The following is a 14,070-nucleotide window of genomic DNA, read 5'->3' as shown; positions in this document are numbered from 1 at the left end:
ATCTCTTCTAGCAAAGCAGGTTACATATAATCTTAGTTCTGCATGCACTTCCTAGAATTTACCTTGAAAAATTCAGTCTTTTCAGCTATGTATCTCAGGTTGCCTGGAGTGAGGGGAGGCCGTATAACCACAGCGACTCTTCCCTGGTTTGGACTTAAGGGTTGTGCAGGCTCCACACTGCTGACGTGTTCCCCAGTGACCATGGCCACAGACTGAGTCAACCCTACTAGGTCCATGACGAGAGAAATGGCAATGCTCTGCACACTGAAATCGCTTCCTTGGTTGCAAGCAGCCATCAGAGTCTGGAGCCACAATGGAGGCTGCACGTGCTCCCAGTCTGAAACAGAAGACGGGAGCTGCCAGAGTCCATCACACTGACCCTGCAGACATACTCTGACTTCCATGCTTATTTAAAAAATCAAAGCATTTCAGCTTAATATCTTTAGGCCTTGATCTGTTAACAAAACCATGGTTTTGTTATGCTAGAGCTTTAAGAAAATAAAATAGCAACAAGAATTTCATAAAGTTCTTAATATGTGTTTTTCTTAAGCTAAGACATAAGAACATGAATATAATCTATGTTCCTGTCCTGAAAAACAGCATATTTATCAATAAACATTATGTACTACTTACTATACTATGTGTGTATATATATAAAAATTTAAATAACAATAAACAGATGCTAGTCATAATAAAGGAAACCAGCAGATCTAAATTTTACATTACTTCTTCCAGAGAAAGGAGTTAGTTTCCTTCGTAGTTTCTACTCACTTGCAAGCAAACTGAAAGACAGCAAAATCACAAAATTTTCCAACATTTCAATCTCACCATAATGACAGTTTTAGTTAAAAAAGAATCTACAAATTAAAGTAAGACTTAAAAAAAAAACAACTGGCTAAAAAAAAACTCCCAGTTTTAGTATCTGAGTGCTCCTTTAAGAACAACGAGAAGTGTGCCATGGTAAGTATTCAAAGTAAGTAAAACAGAGATGACTTACCGCTCTCTGGGCTCTCAGGACACAGCTCTGAGGCCCGGCTCCCCTCGGCAATGTAAACCGGGAAGCTCGAGCATTCCAGGAACAGCTGACAGGCAGCCAGGAAGGCAGGAAGGTATTCTTCTGAAGCTTTCTGTTTGTTCATATTTCTACCTTTTACATCTCTGTGTGAATCCCTGTCCCATTTTGAAGCCTCTCCTTGCTCTCCACCGAGTTCTCCTTTATGCTCTGTAGCCAGAGTCTGAGAAAAAGCATTCCTCTGAATGATGTAGAGGTTGATAAGTCTGGTGAGAAACTGCTGGACATACTCCAAGCAGCACTGCATTGCAGTTTTTTGGGCTGTCTTCCCAGGGCAGGGAGCTGTCCCCTGAGTGACTATGGAGTGGAGCTGGACAATGGTTTCTTCAGATCCCACAGTGGAGGCTGTTTCCGTCTCAGAGGACGTGCTGCCGATTAGGATGGCAGCTGCCCCCTGCCCTTCACTCAGTTCTCTGTCAGTGTCATCACTTCGGTCTGCTTGGTACTGTATGAACTCAGTGAACCCACTCTCTGATGATCGACTACTTGGTGGATTTTCTCCATCTTCAAACACTTCAGTAGGATTTTCAAGAGCAACTGATGGTACCTGGTAGAGATTTTAAAAAGTAAAAGGCCGAGTAGCTAAATGTGTCCATTAGGAATTAAAAATTAGAAATGGCCATGTTTTGAGAGAAGTCAGTTTTCAATTAGACTATTCACAATTTAATCTATACATTCAGTTGAATTTTAAGTTTCTACAACTGATCTGTATATTTATCACAGTAGGAAATATTGACATGGTTCTAAAGAGCATATTGATATAAAGTTTCTCACTAAGTATTATTCACTACATGCATAGTTAAAGTTAGGTTCTTGAGGGCAAAATATGTGCATGTACAAATCTCTAGGATCTATATCCTTGTTTTCATATAACTAACAATTTGTTCAATCTACTCCATGAAATCATTTTCCTAGTGTTCAAACAATGCAAAGAATGAGAAATGTAAGGTTAAAAGAAATGTCATTTTAAAAACTAGAATAAAATCTAACTGGTCATCTCTTCAGGACTCACATGAATGTGAAATTTCTGTTTGAAATGTGTAAAATATTATTTAAGTGTGTAACAAACAGTTACTGAACCCACATTATATGACAAACACTGCATTAGGTATTGGAAATAAAATAAAGTTTGTAATCTAGAGAGGATAAGAGACAATTAATTAGAATATATACAAAAAAAGAACCAGCTATTGGAGTGGAGCTGGAAAGGGTTAAACATTCTCTCCCTGTAGATAGGATGAGTACTATCATCAAGCATATTTTGTGTTTGTTCAAGTAAACAGAAGTTGTCCAAATGAAGAATTCCTTGGGTGATTGTCCCAGAGCATAATTTGAATTTGAATAAGATGACTAAAAATGATCTTACTGAGAATCACTGAAGATACTCACTAATGCTCTGCTGCCAGAAATCCGGGCCTCACCCCACGTTCTTTGCTTCAGTAAATGACACCACCATTCATCAAACCAGGAAGACAGAAACTTGGGGGTGATTCTTGGAACCTTCTCCACCTTTCCCCTCCATCCACTTCAGATTAGTGGTTAAGGGTGCTGGCCATGAGTCAACTAAGGCTCTGCCACTTACTAGCTTGGCAAGTTACTTAACCTCTCCCAACCTCGATTTCCTAATCTGTATAATTGAGATGATGATAATTCCTACATTTTACAGTTGCTATGAGGTTTAAGATATCGCATATAGTGTATATAAAGCAACTGGCATAGTACCTGTCACTTAGTAAACATTCAACAAATGTTAATCAACCTTACCATTACCCTCACCAATCCATTACTATATCTTACTCATCTTTCCTCTTAAATAATATGGCTAATCCATCCATTTCTCTCTGTCTTCACTCTCCCATCTTGTAGGACATGTCACCGCCACCTCTCACCTGCACTACTGCAGGTCTCCCCACATCCATTTTTGTTTCTCAGATCCATACTCCATACTGCAGCCAGAGTAATTTTTCTAATACAAAAATCTGAGTATATCACTTGTCTTTTTTAACCTTCAGTGTCTTCCCATTGCTCCTAAGATAAAGAATAAAAGCCTTAGTATAGTGAAAAGGCTCTGTAAGATCTACCTACTGCGCAGCCACATCATCCCCTCACTGTCTGCACTGTGCTCCTTTCTGCCTATAAGCCTTTGCAAATGCTCCTTCCTCTGTCAGTGTTCTCGTCTACCTCACCCCACCCCAATTCCTCGAGGGCTTCACTCAATTGTTCCTCAAACAAGCCTTCCTTGGCCCCCACTCTTACCACTCTGTATTTTCCTTCATACATTTATCACAACTGTAATTCAATATGCATTTATTTAAAGCGTATCTCCCAAACAGAAAGAAAGGGTCGAAAATGGCAAAGACTATGCCTAGTTCACCACTGGATATGGTGCTGAATGAAAAAAGGTTGTTTCTCTATTTCAAAGGTAAGAAAACTGAGGCTCAGGGAAGCTAAAAACAAAACTTGCCTAAGGTCATACAGCGAATAGGCTTACTGGTCAGCAGAAGAGCTCAGATCAGGTGACCCCAGACCTCACGCTCTTTTCACTTTAGCATGTTGCCGCATCCTGTCACAGATGGGAGCTTCTCCTATTGCAATGCCAAGTTTAGAGGTAGCTATCAGAATTTAAATTCACTGCCAACTTTTCTCCTTTGAAAGGTTAACAACCATTTCAAATGTTGTATTATTTAAAAAAATAAGTCTTATTTAAATGGTAATGTTGTCATCAGTTTATTAATATAAGGTTATTTCTGTATTAATCATTTTTATACAAGGATCATAAATCAGGAGATGATACACTAATAGAATTCAAGCTATAAATTTAGTTAATATAATTTGGATGCATTTATAATACTTCATTTTATGGTCTGTATTACATAATTATGTTTCAAATTATTTTATAATAAAATGTCTTTCTGAAAATAGAAAGGAATGACATGTTTGGACATTTGGGTATAGCAATGCAATATACTGATTTTATAAAAATAAACTAAATGCACAGACAAAATTAGATATATATTTTTAAAGAATCAGTCCTTTGCTTACACTTTCAAAAAAAGGAATAGAGACAATACCCTCAGCCTTCAAATACATCAGTTTTAGACATCTTAGTGAAGCTGCTACCATTGTCCTTCAGTTAAAAAATAGGAAAGACTATATATATATATATATGCGCCCTGGGGATATACAAGAAAACCAAACAGAAAGAGAAGGGAAAAAGCATACTCTTAAGGTTAATGAACCACTATATTTAAAACAAGTATATTATTTAGCTGTCCTTCATTCAATATAAATGAGTGTTCTCATTTACCTTATCTGTAAACATAAAAAAAATGCCTTCAAGATGTACCTAATAAATATTGACAGATTTGACTAGTTACTGAGAGAATACTAAGGTCCTTTCCCTATTCTCTCATTAACCTCATTCTTATAAAAAGCAAAGCAGTTAATACCTATTTTAGTTTTATTTTTAAAAAAGATCCTAGAAGTATAAATTAAGGAAAAATAGAACAAAATGAATTTTCCAAGAATAGAATCAATATATATCCACATATAAATAATAAATAGGAAGGATGGAAAATAAGTGACTAGTTTTAGTTTATGTAAAATAATCCTGGGATATATTTAAATCAACAGATGATCAGTAATTTTCATTTTGTACATGAAGAACAATATATTTAGAAAGTCCAAGAAAAAAGTTTAGGATTAATATTTGATGTGAAAGGTTGTATGAAATCAGCCTTATATTTTGCCTGGCTGAAAAAAATAAAAAGCAACTGAAAAAATATTAAGGGCAACCATACAAACCCAGGATTTAGGTAATGAACCTTACATAAAATTATAGAAGTTTTAAAATCCCTGTTTTAACATAATGCCACTATTCCTAAATTCAATGGAATTGTTTAATTCCACTGTATGTCTTAGTATTTCCTATAAAATATTTTAATAATATAAACCTGAAAGCTTTTAAACACCTGTTTTTTTCCACTGGTGTTTCATAGATGTTTAAGTACGTTACTAGTGCCAAACATTAAAATTATTTAATTCTATTAAACACCATAAAGTAAGCATTAAGAATCTGGGAAGACCGAGGAGAGTAAAAGGATTCTGGATTTCAAGAAAAACATGTCAAAAATTTAGTATGTATATGAAAAGGACAAGTAAAATTTAGACTATAAACCTGCTGTCTGATATGGTAGCTACTAGCCACATTTGGTACTGAGCTCTTGAGATGTGGCTGATCTGAGAGAGGAGCTAAATTCTTTTTTCAATTAATTTAAATTAAAATTTTAAAAGTGATACTTAGTTATGAGAAAACTTCTAAGAATATTTAGAACAGCTTGGGTATGTGAATCTAATTTTTCAAATATAAGTTTTATAAAATGTAAATGAAGATCAAGTATTTCTGATAAAAATTTAGCATTTGAATGAAGATGTGCTGTGTAAGTATAAAATACACACTGGAATTTTGAAGACAGTACAAAAAAAGAATGTAAAATATCTAATTTTTTCATATTATATCAATTATATACTGTTCAACTTATATGCTAAATGATAATATATTAACTATACTGGGCTAAATAAAATAAAATTAAAATTATTTTCACCTATTTCTTTCTATAGTCTAATGTGAGTACCAGGACATTAAAAATCAGGTATTATATTTCTGTTGGAAAGTGCTGATACAGACAGTTAAATTACTCTAGTACCAGAAGCCTACAGGATGGTCTACTGCCCCAACATTTAGATCTAGCAAAGACTCACTAATATGTAAATTATTATGTATTAAGTGATTTTATTCAGAAGCTGTTCTACTTTGAAGAAATATAACTGGTCTAATATAAAAAACAATAGCAAACATTACCTTTTTGTCTTCCCATTCTTTGACTGAGTTGTTCTGCCCACTTGGAAACTGCAACACACCTCCAGTGCTGGCAGGTAAGAGTGGAGGTTGAACCTTACTGAGGATCTTTGAGCAGAGCCTGAGTGAATCTGTGAGTTGAGACAAATGCAATGTCTGGAGATGGCTTGTCAGGGCAGAAATCATCCTGAGGAGCAAATGGGGCAAATGTTCTGTCTGGATTTCAATATAAGTCTCCTGAAAATAAAAGTGAAATGAAGAAAGTATACGATGCATAACCCAAAAGTTATGTTATTTCATTTATTTTTAATCTATATAAAATGGGAATAACTTTACTCATCTGTAATATCTTATATGTATCATGCTCTTAATAAATATTGTATGGTCACCCTTTATTAATGATTTATAAAATTTCTATTCCCAAATTCTCAATTTAAGTACTTCAAAGCATATCTTATAAAATAACCCGGGTATCATCAGCTACATTACTGAATAAATCAGAAGTGAATACAATCAGTTAAAGACAAACAGGCTGAATGTCATACCTGACACAGCACCCTCATACTTCTAGTAGGCTTCAAAATGAGAAAGCAAAGAATTGAAGAGAGAAAAGATAAGGGGAAAAGATTTGCAACAGTGTTCATTTAATAGAAAGAAGCAATAATAAATATAAATGCACCATTAGACCGCTATACACTAAACATTTAAGATTTCAATAACATGCATTTATGAAGTACATTCCATGTATTATGTAAGACTTATATATATATATATTATATAAAATATATATCAGAAGACAAAATACTTGAAAAATTTTATGAAAAAAGGCTATGTCAAATGGGAAAAAAATCAATTTAACTTTAAAGATGAAATTTATTTGAAGATGAGGTTTGTCTACAACATGAAAGTATTTGAACTATGTTATTACATTCTCTCAGTATTTTTTTTACCAAAGTGGTCTTACCAAAGAAACTATGTCCAACAAAAAATCCACCAGTAAGCAGAAATTGGTCAGCTGTAACTCAGATGACTCACTACTATCTCCAGGCCTAATCTGAAGTCGGGTGTGCAGTGTCCTCCTAAAAGGACAAAATTCACTTTATCAAAGTGTACTCTCAAGGGACAGTAATACATATAACATCATTGTCATTTTAATGAGAAGCAAGTCAACACTGAGACACATACAGTAATGTTGTTGTGATGAAATACCTTCCCCTTCCCCCAAGACACTACTGTAGAGGGAAAACTCCCAAGGCAGGTTTTCTCTTGTTCTCCTTAACCTCTCCCTGTAACTCCCATCCTGCATGTCCAAGTGTTCTGGATGGATCTCACTTTTTTGGAACTTTTTTCCATTGTTCCCACTACAGATATCATCTCCTAGCTGAAATTATCTTGATGCTGCCTGATCTCTAAACCTTTGGGCCTTTATTTATACCAATTTGTCCTCTTGGATGGCTATTGTCCCCAGTCTCATTCTCTCATATCCAGAATGCATCTATCCTTCAAAGTTTGAGATCAAATGTTCTCTCCTCCAGGAAGCCTTTTCTGATCCTAGCAGTAGAGGTCATTCCTCCAACATTTACAATAAACTGTATTAATACTATATGACCATATATTGCCCTACACGCTGGACACAATCTAAGAATATGATATAGTCCCTAACCAGCAAGAAATATAAATATATGGACAAATAAATGTAACAATGTCAGTATGGGAGAAGCTGATTCTGACAGGAGATTTGAGAGAGCCATGGAAGGCTACTGAAAGGCAGATGAGCTCTTTATAGGACCTTGGCAGATGGGCTAGAGGGAAGAATATTTTAGAAGAAAAAGCACCAGTGAAGGCTTGGCAATGTGAGTGAAGGCTCACTTAATGTGTGTTCAGGGAATAATCCTGGTTAGCTAAAGAAGGGTGTGTGTGTGTGTGTTTGTGGACACAGAAATGAAAGCGGAAATCCAGGCCAGGCATAGGTGGTGAAAAGATACTCCTAATTCCTCTGCATTCCTACATTTTAATTAATGTATTTGTGACTTTAAATTTAACACTAGGAATATGCATCTGCATGGCTTACTTTTTCCTACTACAAGATCTTTGAAGACAGGGACTATTTATATGCCAAGCATGGTGCTTCTCCACTGGATGCTCAGTATCTACTGAATGAGTAAACAAGTAGCTTTCTGAATCATTAAAGGGATTAATGTTTTATGTTTTTAAAAAACTTCTAATTCTGAGATTGCACATGTTTATTTTTTGACTATATTCCCAAGGCTTGAGAGGTTAACCTGGTTTTGAGAGGATATGGTCTAGAATCCAGACAGATTCCACTCAGGTTCAAAAGTGCTGTGTCCTAAGTGATGGAGGGCTTGCATCACTCACCAGTGACAATATGGTTTGATTCTATGGTTCTAAGAAACACAGCATGCCTGAGAAAGTTCTGGTTACTCAAAGTGGAATCATTTTGGGAAAGTGGGTTAGGCAGCAGCAACAAATTTGCTACTTTCACTATAACAAAGAACTGGATTACTATTGATTGGAGAGGGGAATCTTTCATCTCTCTCGTGACTGAGTAACTAAACTTATCAATTATCAGATTATGTGATCAATGACTATGTAATTGAGATTGAAGGGTAGAGTCAGATTAGAGCTATTAAATAACAGTTGTCAGTAGTAGTAGGAGAATATATAAAAGAACATCTTTTCATTATACTCAAAAACTTAAAAAAAAACTCCAGGTTGGCTTTGGGTGCTAATAAAATGAAAAGAAACTGTAAAATAAAAATGAAAGTTTAACATACCTACAACATTCTTCAAACCAACGTGCAACATAATCCCACATATAATAAGGCTCAAAGGAATTAAAGAGAAGGTTGGCAGTTTTAATCAGCTCTGCTGTTTTCTTATTTTCCCTTAATTTACTAAAAAAAAGGAAAAAACAAAAACATTCATTTTTTTCACATTTAAATTTGAGTGGAATATTGTTGGGGCAGTACATATTCCTAGATAGCTGCTAGAAAACTAGCTGGTGAGAAAACTGCAACATAATTTTTATTTACAGCTACAGTATTACTTTACATGGTTATTTGTACAAAGTAGAGTTTTTATAACTCAAATGTATGATCAAAACCAAAAATTAGCCTTGCATAAAAAAACAGCTGTGCTTATAGCAAAATAACAATTAAGTTCTTTTGAACTATTTTGAATGTCTGACTGCTAATTTGGCATTAAATGCTGTTGTTTCCCTTGGCACACATAAACTGAGTAATGATTTGATTCTGACAGCCTTGATGCTGAACGAATTTTGCCTCTTTTCCTGCACTGTTCAGGATTTGCTTAAGAAGGTTAAGGCTTTTTTTTGGTGAGTTTCAGTCAAATTATTCTTAGCTTGAGAAACAATAACCAAAAAAATTAATACTGTAAACAGCCATCAGAGAAAAACAACTTATTTAAAGTAGGAACCATTCAGCCTATTAATTACACACTGATAAGGAAAAATTCTGAAATGTCCCAAAATTAAGTGACATAAGGGCTGGAGAATGAGACAAAGTGACATGGAAAGATAATCAGTCAATAGCCACAGGCCAAAGCTAAGTAGAAACTCCACGTTCCTGAACAAAGTCATTTCAACGACTATCCGGAAGGTCCCCAGAACCACCACATCTCTCTCACATGTAAAGAGACCCTGACCATCAACAGCCAGTCCATGAGCCTTCTCTACGGACTGTTCCTGGACTTTCCCTGCTTCGCATTAGCTTACCTTCCTTATCTATAGTCAGTGTGAATTTGAACAACTTTATTGTCTTTAAGACCCCTTATAAATATCCTGTTTCTTGAATCTGGCAGACAGTTGTTTCTGTTAACTGGCCTTGTCGCTGGTGAAGCAGAAGTGTCCTGTCCCAGGACTCAGTCCTTTTACTGGCTGGCATGTATAAAGACGCAATAAACCTTTTTATTTCAGAGACCTCTCAGTTTCTAGAGCTTTTGATTTGTCACCACCTACCCACCATCTCCTGCCACCCTTCTGAACCACCCTTCTGAACAATTAATGCAATTGTTTTTATACATAGTGAGATACTGTCAAAACAGCTAGCATGTAACAGAAAAAAAGATTAGTTAAACACTCTGTGGGGTAATAGAAATTTTAGGAGTACAGAATGAAACAGAGTACCAGGTTAATCAACACTAACTTCTCAAACAAAAATTAGAGGGATCATATTAATCAGAAATAAAAAACTGTCTTAAAATGTTTTAATATATAAAAAGAAGTGTGTTTTAGGAAAGCCCAAATTATCTCTGAAGTCTCATCAAGGAGACACTAATGAAATGCAAACTATGTAAAAGAAATTGTAATCATGGAACCTTTGTGATATTAGGATGACAGGTGGGACTGGAAAGCAAGCTGCTTAAGGTAGAGAAGAAGTGAAGAAGTAAAAATCAACATTTATCTTCCACTGACTTAGAGAATAGGATACACTAATGTTATATGACTTATCCCAGGCATTAAAAAAAAAAAATATATATATATATCTATATATATATATATACATACCTGAAAGAAGAAATAACCATGACTTTAAAAACAGAACCAAAACTCTTTAAAGAACACCCGGTGCCCTTTGATTCATTTAACTCTGTGTATCAAGTCTTTTTCGATCTATGATTTGGTTTCCTGAGTTTGTCAAGTCACCAAGAGGCACTACCTCATGCAAAAAACAGGCCTGTTACCAAGCAAAGTACAACTCCCATTATTCACTGACATGTGGCAGTTAATCTCTTGTGAGTTTGTTAAGAGTGAATAAATTCCCTGGACTCTACATCTTCACATTAACTGCTAGAATTTAGTTTTCTAAATTGGGGAGATTGAGAACCAACCCTGGAATGTGGTGGTTCTACTATACAGCAGTCATGCTGTAAGTAAATGCCTGTTTGAAAGATCAGAGCAGTTAATTATGAGAGCTAATTTACAAAATTACAGTAATATTTAAATCAAAATTACTCATTCAGAACACAAACTTCAGAGAGCAGTGTCTACTTTATGAATATTAATAAATGAAGACATCTTTATATCATGCTTAACTTTTGGTAATCCACCTGCTTAACTGAGCATGATCCTTGCTGAAAGGTGGTTCCAGCTGAAAATCCAATTCTGCTTTGCACTGAGAATATAATGTTCTAAACACTTCAATCAGGACATCTTCCAGAATTACAGGTCCTAAAATTAATATATGTATTAAAGACAATAATTAATTAGCATTGACAAATCATGACTATCTACAAATTGGCTCAATTTAAGGATGTTTTAAAACAAGTATTTGAAAAAAAAGTTAATTTTCCCAGAAGGTAAACTAAATTTTACATTTTGAGAAGCTAATAATAAAACAGGTTGATATAACAGAAATTACAGAATCAGCAAAATTAGTTGTACCAATTCATAGCTCTGTTACCCTGGACAAGTCATTTAATATATTGGAGTTTTAATTTCCTCATCTAGAATGAGGATAATAACACCAAACTTACAGGACTGTTGTAAGGATTAGGAAAAATATTTATAATGTGGATAGCATTGTTCCCAAAATATAATGAGTATTTAATAAATGCTACTTATATTGCTACTATTGTTAATTAATTAAAATACAAAAACACACAAAGCTAACCTTTGCTATAAGGGATGCCAATCTCCTTTAAAATAATTCCTGAGCTTTATCTACTGCCACATAATAGCTATAAATTAACTCTCAAATCCATTGATACAACTCAAGTTATTTTTATATTAAATAATATAAATTATATTATTATGAGAGGGCTTGTTAAAACATCTGCATATAATAAAATGACAGACTTTATTATTTCATTTTATTGTAGCTAATATTTGTTTTTCCTTAATTTCTTAAGTTAGAAATAAGTTAATACCATAACTAACCTTCCAAGAGATCAAATATATAGTAAAAATTAATTAATTAATTAATTAATAATATACAATGAAGAAAGGGAAAAAACACAAAACAAAGGGGCTGTGTGGAATGAATTTGTGGGAAATAATCCAAATATGGCTCAAGTTCTATTTAATGAACTATAGTTACTACTGACCACACATGTATCAATCAGTAATTTAGGATTAGGAAAAGCTTAGATAGCACCTTTAAACTGATTCCTCCACTACACACATAATACAGGGTAGATACATGATAACATACCAGTTGGAAATATATACATCTGTATCTTAAATGTCCTAGAGTGAATTTCAGGTAAGAAATTGTTGAGAACCTGTATTTAAAGACCACCTCAAAATACAGCAATTTTTCTAAGTAATGACTTTGCTTCATTTTTATTATGAAACAATACAAAACAACTATATATGATCTTATTTCCTAGGAAAGACAGTATATATTACCTAACTCAGGTTTGTCGAGTAAACTGATTAAAATACGAAAAGGTTTTAGATCCTGCATTAAAGTGTTTTCCTCTCCAAATCCATTCACTTGTAAGATCCCCACCATTGCCTTTAAAAAATAAAAAGTATATTATATTAGTCATATATTTTTAAATATAGCCATATGAAATAGAGATTTATATCTCCTATTCCTTTTCTGAAGCTCTTTCACTGGCTTTTTTTCCCTCTGCTAAAGGAGAAAAGTTATATTCCTTTGTCTTGAAAGAAGGAAAAAGTGGTTATATTCTCTAGAAAAAATGTGGAAAAAATAAAGAAAATTAAAAAAAATAAATTAATGGGTTGACTCCCCAAAAGATAAAAATGTTTCTACTTAAGATCATCAACATGACCCAAACTATGATACATTATCCTAGCAGTATCTACTATCATGTAATTATTTCCCATTAGTAACTCAACACTACTATATTCTTTTAACCCCACTCACTGTAAGATGCTTCAGATACCATGTATTTTCAAAGTTTATTTTGACATATCTTAAATATAACTGTAAGAAATAACCTGTGGGTCACTTTAACTTTTCCTTACAACAGTAGTTTTATCCCATTTAGAGTTTTGTGGCAACCCAAATTTCCCTGGGGCTTCAGAGGAAATAACACAGGTCTTGGTCTATTTTTAGAAGAGCTCCAACTTTCATAGCTGAAACTAATAAAGTCATGAAAAGAGAGTTAAAGAAAAAAAGTCTCTGGACTTACACAGAAGTGAGTCTAGCTTACGATTACTTATTAATTTTATTGACAGTCATTTCTTGTCACAGTCATTCTTAGTTTGTGAGTGTTGTCTCTACCCTGTCAACTGTTGTCTAATACTTGAATAAGTTTAGTCAGAGTAACTAAAAAATAAAAGGAAAACATTCATTACCTGGACCAACAATTCTTTTGAAAAGGTAGAGAAATAGTAAGTGGCATGTTCTTCAGGATTACTGTGTCTTGTGCTTCTGGGTCCTATGATAGCACCGTTGTTATCAAAACCTCCACGGAAACAAATTGCAAAATAAATTAAAATGGAATTCTCCAAACTTTGTTCACTAAACACCAAACAGCAAATATCTCAAAACAGCACTAAACACTTACCAATTAGTAGCCCAATCAATGTCAGCAAGAGAGATCATTTTAGATAGTTTAATAAAGGGAAACCAATTAAATATGTGAGTATCATAGTATTCTTCCAGAATCATCTTGTTTGTTGTTTTTCCCGATCTTATGAACAGTGAAATAACTGAAGATTCAGAAAATCCAAGATAAGTTATATTACACCTTTTCACTCTAGGCAGTAAGGAGTTGTGAAGACAGGCCAAATACTGACAAAAAATATGGAAGAGCAAGTAAGTATATACAATGCTTTACTGCCTGAGTGGGAGATGGTAGGCTACCATGTGTGGATAACATGTAGCAGTACTAGTCCTGATTCCTTTGATGACTTCAAAGTTCTGGAAATTATTTCACTATTTTGATTATTAATTTATCTTTCTTTGTCTACATATAGTGTAACAGCTTCAGTTTATAAAGGGAAAAAATATGTCAAAGGAAATAGGACCTATGGATTAAGATAGGTCAGATATAAACTAGCTTTGACTACAAAGCTTTTTAAGTTTCTTCATACAAAACACAATTAATACAGCATATTTTTACTGTCCTTTAAAGCAAATGTTTAGTTTCTTCATTTAGGGCATATGCACACTTGACAGTATATACC

At 34.2% G+C, this 14,070-nt stretch overlaps 1 protein-coding gene across 9 annotated transcripts in view; it reads right to left on the bottom strand.

Annotated features, from left to right (window-relative positions):
- DOP1A (DOP1 leucine zipper like protein A) overlaps positions 1–14,070 on the bottom strand; it is a 134,860-nt gene that overhangs the window by 57,926 nt on the left and 62,864 nt on the right. For 4 of the 9 annotated variants that reach the window (XM_036896955.2, XM_036896946.2, XM_036896951.2 and 1 more), the window contains exons 8-16: positions 13,237–13,346; positions 12,319–12,427; positions 11,019–11,139; positions 8,726–8,845; positions 6,895–7,009; positions 6,476–6,505; positions 5,934–6,167; positions 998–1,619; positions 63–337 (exon numbers count right to left, since the gene is read on the bottom strand). In XM_036896955.2, the coding sequence (XP_036752850.2) occupies positions 63–337; positions 998–1,619; positions 5,934–6,167; positions 6,476–6,505; positions 6,895–7,009; positions 8,726–8,845; positions 11,019–11,139; positions 12,319–12,427; positions 13,237–13,346 (1,736 nt within the window). The remainder of the gene's footprint in view (positions 1–62; positions 338–997; positions 1,620–5,933; positions 6,168–6,475; positions 6,506–6,894; positions 7,010–8,725; positions 8,846–11,018; positions 11,140–12,318; positions 12,428–13,236; positions 13,347–14,070) is intronic. The other 5 variants (XM_036896948.2, XM_036896952.2, XM_036896949.2 and 2 more) reach the window with 3 other exon arrangements.

Source organism: Manis pentadactyla, chromosome 12 (genome assembly GCF_030020395.1).
Source record: "Manis pentadactyla isolate mManPen7 chromosome 12, mManPen7.hap1, whole genome shotgun sequence".
NCBI classification, from domain to species: domain Eukaryota; kingdom Metazoa; phylum Chordata; class Mammalia; order Pholidota; family Manidae; genus Manis; species Manis pentadactyla.
The sequence above is the reverse complement of the archived record's forward strand: the minus strand, read 5'-3'. Positions and strand labels throughout refer to the sequence as shown.